The sequence below is a fragment of the Strix aluco genome, chromosome 8 (assembly GCF_031877795.1).
Source record: "Strix aluco isolate bStrAlu1 chromosome 8, bStrAlu1.hap1, whole genome shotgun sequence".
Classification (NCBI taxonomy): Eukaryota; Metazoa; Chordata; class Aves; order Strigiformes; family Strigidae; genus Strix; species Strix aluco.
Genome location: NC_133938.1, coordinates 12,536,053 through 12,553,264, shown reverse-complemented (window position 1 = coordinate 12,553,264; position 17,212 = coordinate 12,536,053). Strand labels below are relative to the sequence as shown.

General features: G+C 53.7%; 1 protein-coding gene across 15 annotated transcripts in view; it reads left to right on the top strand.

The window, feature by feature from the left end:
- Positions 1-17,212, top strand: part of PTPRF (protein tyrosine phosphatase receptor type F) — a 391,093-nt gene that overhangs the window by 360,995 nt on the left and 12,886 nt on the right. For all 15 annotated transcript variants that reach the window (XM_074832274.1, XM_074832288.1, XM_074832283.1 and 12 more), the window contains 3 exons: positions 2,823-2,920; positions 10,797-10,920; positions 12,936-13,111. In XM_074832274.1, coding sequence (XP_074688375.1) covers positions 2,823-2,920; positions 10,797-10,920; positions 12,936-13,111 — 398 coding nt within the window. The remainder of the gene's footprint in view (positions 1-2,822; positions 2,921-10,796; positions 10,921-12,935; positions 13,112-17,212) is intronic.

The following is a 17,212-nucleotide window of genomic DNA, read 5'->3' as shown; positions in this document are numbered from 1 at the left end:
GTCACCCTCACTCACAGCAGACTGTAGAAGGGCAGTGATTTCACTTTCTGACATGGTGTGTGGGGCCAAGCTCGGGTACTGTTTGCACGGCACTACAGCAGCTCACCACAGCACAGTGCAGAAGGGAAGGCCCCAGGTCTTGGTCTGCTCCCAGGCCTCCTGCCCACTGGCAGTGGCATGCCAGGCTCTGCTGTAGCACCAGGCCTGCAGCTAGGCCTGCATGGGGGCAGATAACCTTGGCCATTCTGGCAGGGATGGTCAGCTAAAAACCCCTAATGAACAAACAAGGGTGCTCTGCAGCCCCGTGGTTGAACACACTCTCCTCCTACCTCAGGCAAACTGGCTTCCCTAGGCTGGGTTGCCTGTGCCATAGAGTTAGGCAGAATGGATGCCAAGGATACTGATCTCTGACCTGCTGTGCAGTTGGTCTCCTTGGCAGTGTTGGCACCCAAGGGCCAGGCACAGAGCAGAGGAGCCTACTGCTGTTGGATGGAGTAGTACCAGGACTGTGGGTGTAACTGCCCCTTCATCTCTTGTCTTGTGAGCTTCAAGTTCACTCTCAAACAACCACAAAGGTGTGCCCTCCCTGCTGCTTGATGTACAAGGCAGCTGTGTACACACGCAGGAATGGGAGAAGTATGTGACATAGATGCTTCTCCCAGGAGCAGAGCCAAGGGCTTTGGAGTCTGCAGCCCCAAAGGCATTGTGAGACCTCTGAGCCTTTCTAGCCTGGTGAAGAGCTGTCCTCTTGCCAGTCATTGGAAGAGCATGTAGAAGTCCTGGTAGTCTTGCCCTGTGCTCAGTGGCACTTGTTTTAGGTTCACCATAATGGGCTACCAACCACCTCTTTCTCCCTATCTGCTCTTGCAGCACCTTTGCTGCTGCAGCACTCCTTTGGCCAGCAAAACTGAAGTTTGGAGAGACCCCCTTGTATTTCTCAGCAGCTCTGCTGTGGTCCATGGCTCTGCCATACTTCATACATAACCATGCTGAGATAAGCACATACTGTGGCTATGTTTCAGCTTCTCTCTTCTTCTAGCCCTACACTTCCGCCTTGGTTCTACACTGTTCTCATTCAGTTGCTCATCAGTAACAGCTCTGCACTGCAAAGTCTGCTCCTGAGCTACAGCTTCTGGAGCTCTGGCACCAACGAGGAAACTGTGCAGAAATCAGAGCATTGTCTTTGTGGTCCTGCTCAACCACCTCGGGGATCCTGATGGGTGAAGTGGCAAACAGGAGGACCTTGACATTTGCAGGAGGACCTCAGCACAAGGCAGAAGGAGGGATCTTCCCTTCTCTGTCCCTGTGTTCTCAGGCCATCCATGGATAGGTCTGCACTGTCAAGTGATAGAAGGAAGAGTGTGTGTTGGATCAGGTCTTGCCTATATGCAGCGATGTCAGATACTTTTGGCAGAGGTGTGAGGAGCCCTGCTGTGCAGCAGCTGCAGTGTAACACTTCCGTGTTATCACCTAGTGACTCGTCGCCACTGTGTAAAATGCACGTACCCAGCCTGGGGACTGCTCCATCACCTCAGCAGCCCATCACTGCTATCTGCAGCAGCATTCAGGCTCCTGAACGGTTGAGAGGCTCCTGGCCATGCTCCAGCCTGTCTCCCTGGGTGTGAATCAACAGCACCAGCCTATTAATAACCATTATTACCCACATGGGGTTTCTGGGAAACCCACAGAGCAGCCGATGGAGTCACGAGCCTTGGGATTTGGATGAGCCAGGCTTTGGATGAGTTGTTTCACAGCTACATTCCTGCCAATTCACCATCTCAACTTCAGAGAAAGAGGTTGCGATGGTTGAGCCCTGAATCCCAGGGCCCCAGTAGGGCTTCTCCCAATCCCATATGTGCACCCCCACAAGACCTGTCCCCTGTGTGGACCTGTGGGATCCTGTCCTCTGGTCCTCTTCCCTGACCAGGGCTTGGGCTATGCCCAGGATGAGCCATACTCCACATCCCTGCTTTAGACAGAGCAAGACTTCTGCCACGGCTTGAGCTGCATCCCGGCTCGCAGCAGCCTCCCAGAAGCTGCTGCAGGGCACGTCACTGCACGTGGTTCCTTGCACGAGCCAGCCCAGTGGAGCTGGATTTTGGGCCCTGGAGGTGGCTCTGCCTCTGGAGCACCACTGAAAAGCACTGAGTTACTCAGCTGCAGGCAGAGCTGCTCCTCAGCTCTTGGAAAGTTGTGCAGTCTCTGACCAGGGAAGCAACTGTTCTTCTGTGGGGCTCTTCCCATCTTTCTCTAGCTCCCCAGGGGTTGGGGCAGCATCTGCCTAACCAAAGAGCTGTGCACATACACCGCAGAGGTTTCCCCTGCTGCAGGTCTGGGAGAGTTTCTTTATGGCTAATGCCATTGTTAGGGGTAAGGAAGAGGATCAGCCTCAGCCCTTGGCAGTCAGAGCACCAGAGAATCAGCGCGTTCAACTTCAGCCCACGCCGGAGCCCGGGAAGCACATTGACAGCGTATCCTCGGCCCGTTCCTGCCGGGGGCTTGCCCGAGCCCCTGCCTGCTGCGTGGCCTGCTCTGTGTGCCCGGTGGCTGTACTGCCTGAGCATGCTCACCCGGTCATGCACATTCTGCACATCATCTTTCTGTTTTGTTTCACCAAACTGTGTGCTCTGAGAGTGCGTGCAGCATGCCGTGTGATCTCGCCGACTTCCCATCCATCCTGCCCAGCGCTTCACATAGTCACACGTGTCTGCCTTGCACCCACCTTTTGGGTTTGCTGTGCACATGCTGTTGTCGAGCCTTCCTCAGCCGTGCAGAGCCATAACCCTTTTCCTCTCCCTCCTCCCTCCTTGTCTCGCTTGCAGGCATGCGTGACCACCCCCCCATCCCTGTGACTGACCTCGCCGACAACATTGACAGGCTGAAGGCCAACGACGGGCTGAAGTTCTCCCAGGAGTATGAGGTGAGCGTGAGAGCATGCGGGGCGGTGGGGGCAGAGCGATGCTGGCCAGGACCCCCAGCGGAGAGGGCTTGAAAGCTGAGCCGTGCCTCCCCCGCACCGGCATCGCCTACGCGGGCCCCGCGCCAGGCCTGGGAACCTGCCAGCTCTCCCTGCCAGCCCCAGAGCGGTGGGAACTCGCCTTGAGCAGTTGAAGCATAGCTTGTACTGGGGAAAAGGCCTTGCAGCTGAAAACGCAGCAGCCCGCCATGCTCCCCCCATGGTTACAGTCTTAGGAGTGAATGGGAGCTCGTGTCTACCCGTCTGGACTGTCGCTGTTTGCTTTGTTTTTCTGCTCCGCGAGGGCTGCCCTCCATGCAGGTTGGCTGAGGTATTTCAGTCCACAGCATCCTGTCCCCCTTCATTTCCATCTGCATTCAAAACTTTGCTTTCTGTGCCATCCTCTGCTGCTGACAAATATGCATCTGGGTTTTCATTCCTGCTTTCCCTGTCTAATCTCTTTCTGCATACTGCTAGACTGTGCTGGCATTAGCCTGTGCCATTCAGCATCCCTGCCACCAGAAACTCTGCTGATGACCCACTGCCCTGGAGCAATCCCAGCTCCCCTCCCTGCATGGAGCTCGCTCTGCCCATGCTCTGCAGTCCTGAGCTGCAAACTCCCCTGCGCTGCTGAATCACGCTCCTGCCCTTCTCTGTATCTTTGGTGGAGCCCCCAGACAGGTGCTGACTGCACCCGCCACCGATGCTGCCTTTGCTCACATACAGACACACGCTGGGCATTCGGTGAACCCCCCCATCCTACACTGCACCTCTCCCAGCCCAACCCCCTCCCCTCCTGTCCTCCCGAGGACTGCTTGCCAAGGGGTGCACACGTGGAGGGGAAGGGGCTGACCTGCACAAGGGCTGTCTTGCCTTTCTCACCACTCTCCAGGCTGGATGATTAGGTTGAAAATGTGTAAAATCAGGGAAAGTTCCTCTGCAGCCATGAGAGCAATGGCAGGATTATATTTTCCTGTGCTTACATGCAGGACCCTCTTGAGCTGCAGGGGACTTGTAAATAAACTCCCCACTAGTATTAAAGAGGGAATAAATTTGGGAAGTGTCCTTTGCATGTGTTATCGCTTCTGTTTGAATTGTTATCTGCTTGTGCCTGTGGCCTCCCCTTCCTGCAGCATACCTAAACTGATTTATGAGATGAGATCAGAACATTTGCCCACAAGGTAGGATTATATATGCCAGGAAAGGGAAAGCAGATTTCTGTGTTGAGAAGGTAAGGGACGAATTCCAGCTAGTTCAAAGGGTGTGCTGCGTGTGTCTGAGGAAGGCGCAGAGCTCCTTTTTGCTTCAGGATGCCAAGTGGAGGGCTTTGCTGTCCCTCTGCATACCACTGACTAGACCAGAGAGGAGCTGAGATTTCACCAGCTACAGCATTACATTGCAACTTGGGAAGTGTTTAGAGGAATAATGTGCTTCCCTTGCAGTTACCTGTGTGTTCATGTATGTCCTGCCAGTGGTGCCAAGGTATGCAGGCATATCTGTCTGCCTTGGGCTTTCTGTTATAAGGCCAGCTGAAATGTTGAGCAGGGCCATCCACTGCGCTACAGACAGACTGTGCCTCTGCTGTGCAGTGGGGATTCAGCAGGATACGGTGTCTGTGCACTCCCGTCCTCACACTAGGCCTGCGCTGGTTGGAGCCTGCAACATAATACTGAGCTGTGGGAACTGTTTTGGAAAAAATGAGCATTAAGTAAATTCTCTTAGCTGTTTTCATGAGCCTCTCTCTTCTCATTTCTCTTTCTTCAGAATATCATGGCGGGTTGAGAGCACCAATCAGTTGTACTTTTCATGTTGAAGCAGCTATTAAGTAGCTGATTGTTGCATGTAATTTTTTTTTCCTGGATTCTGCTGCATTTGACACCTCATCAGCTAGAAATTACTGAACATGACAGGCTCATATGGTGTTTGACACTAGGATGGACCCCAAAGCAGAAGGGGTTGCCCCTTGTTGGCATGTGGGGATCAGTACAGTCATTTCCCATTTGAAATGCCAGTGAGAAAAATCTTGGACTGAGTTTGCAGAGGACGGCAGCTACCTGTGTAGGGTTGTAGCGGCAGCAGGTCTGCTCTCATCCTGGTCCCTATGCATGCAGGTTTGGCATGGCAGCAGGTCTCTTTGGGGTCTGTGGTGGGAGTGCTGGAGGGCAGGACAGGCACTGCATGCACTGCTGAGTAAGGGAATCTGTGGAGTGGATGCGAAATAGCAGAGGTGGGAGGGGGAACAGGCTGTGCAGCCCCTGCGGGAGCTTGTGCCTCCCTGTATGGGGACAGGCAGGGAACCACAGCTCACCAAATTCTATGCAATTGCAGTCGTTAAGTGATGATACAGTCCCAGCACTCGTCCTGGGACTGTGTGAGCCCCAAAACTGCACAGAGCTGAGTGGTGACCCAGCACTTCAGAAGATGGAGGCCCTGACCCTGTTTCCCTATGGCATGATAGTGCTGCTGGACTGGGCATAGCACAGCTGAGCAGGGAGAGTCCAGGGACGAAGGCACCACAGATGAACCTCCAAGGCTTATTTGGTATTTGGTTGTGCTTTGGAATTGTTGCATTTTAAGTGTTTTTGCAGAGCAGCCTAGCAGTCTGACATCTCCATGGGGTGCAGGGCTGTTTATAGATGGCTCGCTTTCCAGGAGTGGTGGCACCCCAGGCAGAGAGCAAATATTAACAGCACTTCTAACCACTGAGGCCAGATGCCCAGAGCTATCAGTCTGACGCTTGCCTTGGTTGTGCAAGGGATGGCAGGGTAACCTAGACACAGGTGACACAAAGCAAGACCTGTCAGCACCTCCCTGCACGCCTGGGAAGGGAGGAGGGACGGTGGCAGAGATTTCTTGGAGCTGTCTGGCCTCCATTCCCACTGGTCAGAGAACAAATAATATTGCTCACACCAGCTTGCCAGCCCGCATGGCCAAGTAGCCTGTGCAACAGAGCCAGGACAGAGTGAGCTGTGCGCTGGCCGCAGCAAGAGGACCTGCTAGTCCCCCTGGTGCAGCAGGAGAGGTTGACCTGCAGGTGCTGGGAGATGAGCTGGCTGCAGGCACAGTTCACTCTGCTGCCGGCTGCTCTGGCGTGGGGGATAGCACAGCCCCACCATGCTCTCCTGGGTGTGTGGCAGAGCTGGGGGGAGCAGAGTGCAAGGGTCTGGCAGCAGCTGCTGGCCCAGCTGCACCAGGAGAGTATTTCATTTTTAGTGTACAGTGAGAGCTACAGTGAATTTACAGTGTGGGATTAATGGAATTAAATAAGTAGAAGGGAGGCTGAGCCCCTTAATTATTTATCTGCAGGCTGTGGCAGGCGCTGCAGCTGTGTTGGAGCTCCTCCTGTGGGCCACCTTCCCATGCTGCAGCCTGTGGACGCGGGGCAGGATCCTGCCCTGGGATGGGGGGTACCTGCACTAGTACAAACAAGTGGGCACACACACACACTGCATCTTGCACTTTCACTGTGGGACCCAGCAAGCCAAGCACTGCTGACCCATTTGCTATTAGCAAACACAGAACAGACTGGCTCCAACCAGGGCTGGTTCCTGCTCCCTTGTGGCTGCTGCCATTTCTGGTCTGGATCCTGCACCACCTTCCCAGGCAGAAATTTTTTCCTTATGTCCATCACCCCTTGTGCCCAGTCCCTTCAGCATGTCCCTCCAGTGGACAGCCCCAGGGAGCAGAGCAGGCTGGAGGTGATGAGAGCTAGGCAGCATGCAGCTGCCCAGCACGTTAGTCCTTGCTAATCTTTAGGTTGTACATGAGATTTGACTGTGCTTCTGCTTCCCAGTGTGGTGGGGAGGCTGCAGCCCCTTCGCCACAGTTTTGTATGGAGAGAAACACTGCTGGCCTGCCCAAACCCCATGTTCACTTGCATTTCCCTTAAAGCTGCCAAGGACATTGCATCTCCCATGCCCTGGCAAAGCATCTTAGGCAGCAGGAGAGGTGCTTGAGTCCCTGGGGCTGGTAAGCCCAGGAGGTGCTGGACCAGGGGTCCAGATAGCACCTGGGGAGCTGCATGTTGCGGGTTTAATGGGCTAATCGGGAAGCTGCCTGGCAGGCATGCAGCGCTCACGTTCCGGTAATAAGAATAATAAGGCTGAAGTGCTGCCAGCGATTGATTCAGGAGCGCATTATGTCCTCATTTGAGACGCAGCGCAGATTGACAGTGGTCAATGCTTGCGCTAATGTGGTTGATTTCACAGGAGGCCGGGAAGCACTCGCAGCCTGAGCACCTTCCCCCCCCTGTGCCCTTGTGCAGCCACCTGAGCTGCTGAGCAGCACGGGGCCGCAGCCGCCTAGCTCCTTGTCTGCCGCAGCCAGAGCCAGCTGAGCCACCCCAGAGGTCTGCCTGCCTGGGCTGCCCATCCCTGCCAGCAGTGGAGGCAGCTGAAGGGACTCTGCATGCAGAGGGATTTTGAAGCTGGGCTGAGGAAGGGGAGCAGCAAACCCAAGGTGGACCGTATCTGGGAGACAAACTGGCACCCAGGGCTGTTTTCAAGGCATCTGTAAAGTGCTCTCGACTCTTTCGAGGAAAGAGCCTTTTCCAATCCCATTTCAATGGTCTGACTCTGTCTTTATGTTGATGGCAGTAGCAGCAGGGATCCCTGAGCTGCTTTGGAGAGATCGCTCCTTGAGCTTCCACGCTGGGAAGGAGGAGTTTTACTAATTGGGCTTTTTCTTAATTTGCACTTGCTGTTTTACAACATCTCCCCTGTTACTTTAAAGCAAAGCAAAACTAAAAGTCATGGTGCTTTTAAGTTTGTTCCTGCCTCATTTCCTTTCAATTTTCCAGCCCTTCTGCTTTCTAGGAAGAATGAGTTGAAAGTGTTACTCTGATCAAGTTTTGGGATGAAGCAGTGATTCCTGTGAGCCCCAGAAAGGAAGAAGGAAGAAGAGCAGGCTCCCAGTGCCTAGGTTTTGGAGTAAGGCAGGGAGATGAGGCAATACTGCCATAGTCAGGGGCTGCAGAGCAATTGTACAGAGATGGGACAAGACTTGCCAACCACCACTCTATGTAAGGGCTTCAACTGCTCTCCAAGCAGCCCATCATCCTCCCGTTTATTTACTCATTTGTTTGCCTTAAAGGGGGGAACAGGTGTACATTAATTCATCACCAGAGTTTAAATTAAATCATTTTACTTCTAAATGAGTCACTAATTTGCAGGAGTATTTAATTAGAGCCTCTTTGCACTCAGGTGCTGTATTACTTCTGACTTTCTCACCTGTTTGCCCTCTGAAGAGGCTGATGATGATTAGACCATTTCTGCACATCCTCATTGCACATCAAAGCAATTAACCCTAATGGAAACACCTTGATGCTCCTCCTTGGTTCTGGGGGCTCTTGGCAGCCTTGTCTCCCCCAGGAAATAACCCTTTCCACTGCTGTGGCAGGACACAGACTTGCTGTGCAAAGCACACTGCACCCCACAGTTTGGGCAGCCCTGCAGCCTTTTGGCAGTGATTTGCAGCATAGATTCAGAGTGGAAACTGCACTGAACTCTCCCTGCCTCTGCTGCGAAGGGAGGACTCGCTCCAGCACCCACCTGTGCCTGGCACTGAGCAAGTGTTCACAGGATGCAAGCAGGGCTGGTGGCTTGCTTGTGTTGCTCCTCAGCAGCAAGAAAATGCTCACTCAAACCCTCAGGGCTGGTCTCGGCTCCACCACCAGCTAGCCAGCTCTCTGCATGGGCTGTCCATGCAGACTAAGGCCACCTTTTTGATAAAGAAGTGTTATTCATGTCTTTAATAGTCATTGGTGGATTTTCGTCCTTAGTTTGTCTGTTGTGCTTCTGCTTCATTGTGCTCGGGATTGGCTAGACTGCTATCAAAACACTTCTCACTCATCTCTACTCCAAACAGAAAAGTCCTTACACATTTTGTTCCTATTAGTTTTTCATGCTTTTGATCATTTCTACTGCCCTTCTCCAGTTCAGCCCCACCATTAGGTGGGCAGCAGTCATCCCTGCCACACAGCTGAGGGAGGAGAGTATCCAAAGAGCTGATGCAGTGAGCAGCCTGTCCTGCGAACAAAATATAGCTGCCTGAACAAAATGCAAAACACAAAGTGCCCCAGAGAGCCATGAGCTGCGCTGGGACGTCTCTGTGCCTGGGCAGAGTATGCACAGCCATGGTGGCCAGGGCAGTGGGTTTCCAGCCAGAAGCAGTGTTTGTGGCCTCCACTCCCACCATGGCTGCTGCAGTGCCTCTGAGCGCTGCTGCTGCCTGCTTATTATGCTGATAATAGAAAATTACAGGTTTTCTGTAGGAAATGTCTGTTTACATCGTACATTTCCCAAACTACCTATTAGCATTGCTGTGATGTCACATCCTCCTGTGCGCTTTCGTCAGCACTGGCCCCTCTGTCTGCAGGCAGTCTGCTGCTGCGGTGTGGGCCACACGTGGGGACGGGCGACTGCGCTGGCCTGTGCCCTGCACCTGCCACGGAGCCCTCAGGGCTGGTGCAGCGATACAGGCAGTGCCTGTGCTCCAAACCCAAGCTGGGTACCTGCACCCACTGCCAGCTGCTTCGGAAGTGCCTGCTCAACAGCACAGGAGAGTAGGGGACAACGATGGGTGTCACGTTGCACACAGAGGAACCGTGAGGGCTGTCCAGGTCAGCCCAGTCAGGGAGCTGTGCTCAGCCTTTTGCTCACAGCTGATGCAGAGCCGACAGACTCGTGGGCGTTTTACTGCCTGAGAAACCTTCTGACATGGCTCTCTGCCAAGCGATGAACGTGGATGCCTGCAGAGAGAATAACCGTGCAGTGCTTCCCCTGGCCTGTTTGCTCATTATTTTTGCCTGTGGGCCAGCAAAGCTTCCAGGACCCTGAGCTGGAGCATGATTTTAAGAAGGCTTTGACTGTTGGTAATTTCAGGGGGAGGGGGTTCATGGGATGACTGATTTCTGCTGTAGCTGCCTGCCCCGGGCTTGCCCAGGGCTGCATGTGCAGAGCAAGTCCCTGCATGAGGCAGCTGTCGTATCTGGGTGCATCATGTATCTCTCAGACAAAGAGGGGTGCTTTGGGGATGGTCCATTTTCACCTTGCTTTGTGCGTGAACAAAGATGAGCGGAAAGGCTTTGGGAAGGAGCTGCCTGGCCATGGAGGAGCTGTGCACCAGCACATGGCTCATGGGAGCAGCATTGGGTGTGCGAGGCCAGGGCACAGGCAGGATTAGGATGTGTGCTTTTCAGGCAGTTGCATAGCGTGTGGGCCTTTGGCCAAGATTTATAACCATGTCTCTTTCTCCAGGTTTATAGTTCCTTGTCACTCTATTAACTCAAACGAGAGATGTTTACATTGCATAAGTAGCTGGAGCAGTGGATAGTAACCTATCAATTTTCATGACTGCTCCCTGGCAAAAGCTCTTAGGCTGTCTTGCAGGACACTGATACCCAAAGCTCCTGGGGCACAAGACACCCAGGGCTTGCTATATTTCAGGAGAATGCAATTCAACAGCTAATAAAACTGCTAGGTCAAGAACTGCGCAGTCAGGTCTCTGTGGAGTGCTGGCATAAGACCAAATTTCTGCTGATGGGTAGCTTCAGAGAAAAGGATGAGCACGCAGCGAGAGTGCAGGTGAAGGCTCATCTGCAGCAGGTTGCCCTAGCAAGGGGCTGCTTTGCCTGCAGGTCACAGGAGGCAGGTCCCACTGGGGACTGGGTTTCGGTGTGGTCTGGCTTGGCACTGCTGCTGGAGACTCCCACAGAAGCTGCATCTGGCCTGGGGAGAGGTGTGTGGGGAGATGCAGATTTCCTGACTGAAACACACGTGTGCTGCAGCATCCCGCTGTGCAGTAACTGCTCCTGACTCCCTCCCTCTCTTTCTCTCTACAGTCCATTGACCCGGGGCAGCAGTTCACCTGGGAGAACTCCAACCTGGAAGTGAATAAACCGAAAAACCGCTATGCAAATGTGATCGCCTATGACCACTCACGTGTCATCCTGACCTCCATTGATGGTAAGAGTAACTCTGGAGTGGGCACCCCAGCAAATGACTGAACGTGGCTGTAGCAGGGGACCATCTTTTTCCCTGTTCTCAGTCGAGCAGGGACACACGCCAAGAAGCATATCCAGCATAAGTGTGAGCAAATGTGTGTTCTGGCTGGCAAGAAGAGAGGAAGGGCTCTGCAGAGCTGCCTCTGCTTTCCCAATGTCCTCAGAGCAGTGTACCCTGTGTGGTTGCTTCTTGCTACTGCTGGTGCCAGCAGAGATGTCTGTTCCAGCAGCCTCCCTTCTCGCTGCTGGCCCTGCTGTGTGACTTCAGCTGCCTTCCTCAACACATGGTGGGACATGGCACTGTTAGCCCCACCACCCTCTGTCTCAGCATGACTGCAGGGCCAGTATCTTCCTCTGGGACTTGTCGATGTTTGCTCACAAGTGCCCAGAGCTGCACAGGCTGGGGGTGCCCCTTCCCCTGGGACATCAAGCTCCAAACGTCCCATCCCTGTGCTCCATGGGAGATGCATCAGCCCTAGTGTTTGTAACCCTGCCATCCCATGGCTCCTAGAACCAGCCCCGTATCTCTGGAGTCTGGGCTAATACATGCTTTTAGTACCTGCTTTGTGGTCCCCTTGCACACAGAGGATCTGGAGCCCAGGTACGGATGCCCAGGCTCACCCCTTCCCATTTTTTAAAAATCAGCACCCAGCTGTGCACACCAGAACTGAGCCCAGTCATAGGGGATGAGGAAGAGACAGCTAATACAATGTACCCCTGCCTGGGGGAAGAGTCTGGGGCCTGGCTTTGTGTACATGTGGCCCTGCAGCCACTAGCTGCCTTTTTGTTGGGATGGAAGAGTCTTTTCTAATGTTAATGCACCACTCATCCTCTTCTGAGGAGGAGGAGGGGGTCCAAAACAGTCTCACACAGCAAGGCCTGTTCAGCAGCAGCAGCTATGTAAAGGCCTGGTATGCCTGATCATGGGCAAACCCTGTGAGACAGCTGTGGGTTGAGCACACGGGGGAATCCCTGTTTTCCAGCCTGAGTCAGTTGCTGTAAGTAGTGTCTGTCTTCCTGGGAACCATTCCCATAGCGCCCTGCCAGGTCCCTGCGCCCATGCCAAGGGAGCCGGGCGCTGCACTCCAGCTGCTGCTGCTCCCCCAGAGCCGCCAGCGCTTTGTTTCTGCTGGAGGCTGCTGGGACCTGTAGAAAATTCCCCAGGACAAAAGGGTGAGGGGGAATCCCCCAGCTTCATTCCCCTCCTCTAATGAAATGCAGATGCGCTCTCCTCAGGAGATAAGGAGATTCCTGCTGTTTTCCCTCCCAGGCAGCACGGGCAGCCCATGCTGAACACGGTTTGGAAACACAACCCCAGGCCTCTGCTTTGCTGCATTTGTTTTAGTAACTGTGTGTTTGCATTTTAAAGGCCTTTACAAGAAAGTCTTTTCCTTAAAGTGGTGGGGAGAGTGGGGAGCTGGAGCAGCCTCTGCCAGCAGGCAGCAGAGGGGGTCTCACACTGAGGAGGGTTTCAGTGGTGGTGGGAGAGGAAGGTCTTTGGCTCCTCTGGGATACTTGTCCCTGCAGGAAGGATGGGAGGACATCCCTGCTTGACATCCCCGGCTAACAGAGACAAGCTAATGAAGCAGCCTCATTTTTAAAAGGTGCTGTAGGACCATAAAGAATTGCTGGTGAATTTAAGACAATTATTTCAATCAGTTGCTTGGGGCCAAACGAGCTCCTTAATATTCCTGCCTGTGAATTTCTCTTCGTGTGTGGGTGGCAGCTGTCTCTCTGCTTTGGTGCTGCCTGCTTGTTGCATTAATGTGGGAGTTACAAAGGGTTCTTCTTTATTCAGGCACTGTCCCTGTCCTTTGCAGGGTCCCTGGAAGAGATTCTGGCATCACCCTGTAGAGGAGACTTGTCAAGAGCCTTGTGAACATGCCAGGCTCTTCCCCTGCCTGCAGGGCCCAGCAGAGCAATAGGCACAGGGTCATGGGCTGCCCCTGGCTAACACTTTGCCCTCCTTCTCCGCAGGGGTCCCAGGCAGTGATTACATCAATGCTAATTACATTGATGGGTATCGGAAGCAGAACGCCTACATCGCCACACAGGGACCTCTGCCAGAAACCCTCAGCGACTTCTGGAGGATGGTGTGGGAACAGAGAACAGCAACTATAGTCATGATGACCAGGCTGGAGGAGAAGTCCAGGGTACAGTGTGTGCTTCCTCTCTTTTCTGGAGCTGGGGCGGGGGTCGGGGCGGGAGACAGGGATGGGAACACTTTACAGCGTAAGGGCATCCAGGGAAAGGCGAGCTCCAGTGGTGTGGCTCACTGCTGCAGGGACCCCAGCAACAAGTGCCTTCTAAGTACATCTCTGTGGGGCAAAAGCCTGGCAAAACCTCCTGTCACTATGCTGCTCATTAACCCATGTCTTGGCTGCATGCACACCCATCCTTTCCCTGCCCACATCACTTACACCAAAGGGAGAAAGGCAAGCTCTGAGATGGGGAGTGTTGACAGTTGCTGAAAGCCTGGGGGCTGCGTCCCAGAAGCTGAGAAGCTGCGATGGGTAGGTGGTATCAGCAGCATCCTGCAGCCTGACAGGGCCTCATTGCAATAACAAGACTAATTTGTGCCTTGTCCAATGACAACATGTATAAACGATCAGCTCATACTGCCAAGATTAGATATTCTGATGTAATAAATGCAAAGCTGACTGCAAACCGTGGGGAAGGCACAAGGTGGAGAGGAAGGAGCAGGAGCCATCACTGCAGATGATGCTTATGGTGTCTCGTGACAGGTTCTTACTCAGCCCCTGAAGCAGGAGTTCATAAGCTGTGACCAAAGTGCTCCTGTGCCAGGTGCACCCTTCGGGCAAAGCCTGCCCAAGCAGGAGGCAGCTTCTGCCTCTTGTGATTCAGTTTGTTCCTAAAAGTAAAATTTTAGCGGTGAGCATTTGTACTTGCAGAATATTTTAGTGTTGCCATGCCAACGGCAGGAGAAGAGGCTGTGCGCTCAAGCTGTGAAGCACTGGTTATTTTTAGCCCAATAAGCTCGTTCTTGAGAAGCAGAAACTGCCAACTTTGGGTTTAGTTAAAACTTTTGCTCACATGCTCTCCCTCCATTTCAAAGCTTTAGCACTGAAATGCTCGCAGGGGTGTCCTAGCCCACGCTGGCTGGGAGGAAGCAGCTGGAACAACCGATCACCGTGGCAAAACAGCTCTGCTTTTCATGCATGTACAAAAATAGGCTTTGTTCATGGGCTTCCCCAGCTCTACAAATGCCCTACAGCCTGCAGGGAAGAATAGCGTTCCTTGGAGACGAGCTGCCTCTAGAGATCCAACCCCAGCTTGGCACTGTGCTTCCCGCTGCACAGCCCTGCCTGCTCTGTCCGATGGCCACTGTCACCCACCCCAGTCCAAACAGGGACATAAATTAACCTGACCCGTCCTGTGGCTCAGGGCTTGGCATGTGGGCTAAGCAAGATCAGAAGCTGCTAAAACTGCTCTCTGCAGCTGGGGGTTACATGGGGACTTTTTTGTGCCTTCACATTTCAGCGATGGAGCGTGTATTTGAAGAACGAGGAAAAGCCCTTTTAGGTTGCCAAGTAAATCCATGCCCGGAGTCCTGACTCACTTAACTTCTGGGCTGCTTAGTTATGGGAAAGCACTCCAAGGTGTGTGTTTCTCAAAGATAACGGGTTTCCTTTTGACCCCACAGGCGCTTGTCTTTGCCTGAGACGCCTGTGCTGCTGAGCCGTGTGTTATCTCCCCCCAGCACACTCTCTGTCATGTCATCCTGCAGTTACCTTGGTTTCTGTCCCAAACACAGCATGTGTGGCCAGGCTTTTGGTGACGGGATGAGCACTGTGAATCCCTGTCACGGGCAGGGGGTGATCAGAGCCCTTGCAGAAGCTGCAGGCAGCCTGCCTGACCGGGCGTGCTGCCCAAGGGCTCTAGGCTGTCCCGACTGGACACAGACCCCAGCATTTGCTCCCCAACACTGCCTGCCTGTGCCCTGCTGGCTTTTTGGCACATCCCCAGCACTAATGAGAGAAATGGGCAGTTTTCTCAGGCACTGCAGGAGAGGCAGGTTGCCAGAGGAGGTAGTGGGGAAGCCCAGCCACTCCTGAGTGGAACCAGCCCTGCACAGCAGGGGCTTCCCTGGATGTGTTTGCTCGACTCTGTAGGTGCCTCAGGGCACCCACTCACAGGAGGGCCCTGGTGGGGAGCTGGGATGAGGACTTGCAGGAGATTATTTCCTCTGGTTTTTTTGTTGGCTTCTCCAGCATCTTCCAAGGCAGGATGACTTTTCAGCCACCTTCCTGCTCTGCTCTTCCTCATGCCTCTTTCTTTGCTGATGGCTAGAGTTCACTCAGGAGCACACCTTTTTGGGACCAAGAAAGATCCTGGTCACTGCCCACTGCTCCCAGCTTTCAACATGATTCACTGTTTTAGTTTCCTCCACTCCAGAGCCTTCAGATGTCATCTGATGTCATCCTTGGGTCCCTGCAGCATTGCTGACTGCTAATGTTCACACTGCTGTGGGACAGCCACTGCTTCAGGCAGTCACATCGTGTCACAGCGTTACCCATGGGTGACCTTGTTTGAAAGTCCCCTTGCCCAGGGGCTTCAGCGCAGGCACAGGACTGTCTCTCCAGCTGCGGAGCCTGGGGTGGGCAGCAGGGCCTTATGGTGAGATGCCCAGCCCAGAGCAGGCTCTGCCACCTTCCCAAGTGAGCTCGCCAAGTCCCCCTCGGCAGTGCTGTGTGTAGATAAGCCAACCGGGACAGCAGCAGCTTTGCAGCCCTGTAGGGGTGACACTGCTTTAAAGGGCTCCTGAGCTGCAGGGGGAGAAAAATCTTTAAAGAGCATCAGCTTTTACGGTCTGCAATTTCATCTGGCTTGATGGTCCAAATCATCCTCCCTTTTTCATGTTTTCACAAAGCGAGAGGCACATAAAGGATAGAAATGGCTGGATTGTGCAATTTAGCTGCCTTCAAAGCTTTACAATCAGTTTCAGAATCATTTGGTGGCAGTTCAGAAACACACATTGTAGATTACCTTTCCCAAAGCTGCAAGCGTGGTGTGTCCCAGCTGGGGTGTGTTGCACAAGAGAGGTATTAAAACAGGATTTCTCCTACTCTATCCCAGGCTATCCCCAAGAGCCTGGCAGAGCGAGGTCTCCCAATGCCGTGGCTTGCACTGTCCCAGCCCAGAGCACTGAGCAGCCACCCCTGGAGTGTGATCTCCCCTGGCACTTCATGTCCCCAGGCAGGGGTGCAAAGAGGCTGGTGCTCAAGGGCTCTGGGGAAGAGGGGCCTGGCAGCTAAGTCCCACTCCAGCCCTCTCGCTGTCAGCGATGCCATCTGGAGCTTGTGAGCAGAGCTGGGAGCAGAGCACAGCTCTAGAGCTGAGGAGAGGTGCCCGGCTGCTCTTGGGCACAGGGCATCAAAGGGGAGGGACAAGAACCACTCAGAAAAGCTGCAATAAATGGCTGTTCAGGACATTACTGTGCTCCTTAAGTTAATGAGAAGCAAGCACTGCCAGAAGAAAACATCTCTTATCTGCTTTAGTGCCACAGTGCATCGGCTTCAGCATAAAATTTACAGAGCTTGAAAATGGGGCATAAACATTATGGGTAAATTTGGCAGAAAATGTGACCGACTCTTATCTGGTCATGAATAAATAATTTTCAATTACCAGCCCAGGCACTGCTATTATCCCACACAGGGAACTCCTCCGAAGTTTGTTTTGTGCTCGAGTACACACAGCCCTGCAGCATGTGGGTGGCAGGAGGGGTCTGCTGTCCCTGAGGTGTGGGCTCAGGCACGGGGACACGCTGTGCTGCTCCCCTGCAATGTCCCCTGCAAACCACACTGAGGGTGACACAGCAAGTGGCTGTCCCCAGCATTTGCAGGATGCCTTTCTGCTCTCTGCCCCCTGCACCACCCCCCCCACCCCCTCCCTTCTTCAGAGGGGCCACATCATGCCCGAGCCAGGCAAGGCAAACTCAGGTGGCCAGAGAAGCAGCTGCCACGCACTTGTGAGGGTAGGATTGGTTTAGCTGTGAAATAAGGTTTGTGATCTCTGAGTTGTTCACTTTGCAGCTAGTCAGTGAAAATAATGGGCTGCTCTGTGCCAAGCAAGGAAGAGAAATATGAGATTTGTGCAGGGCCTGCCATGTGGGGAGCACAGATCCAAGGCAGCGCAGGAGGCAGCAGAGCTGCTCAGGGCACGCAGGTGCCTGCAGTACCCCATCGGGCAGCCTTGTTGCAGGCGCTTCTGCCATCACAAGACTTGCTAAGAGC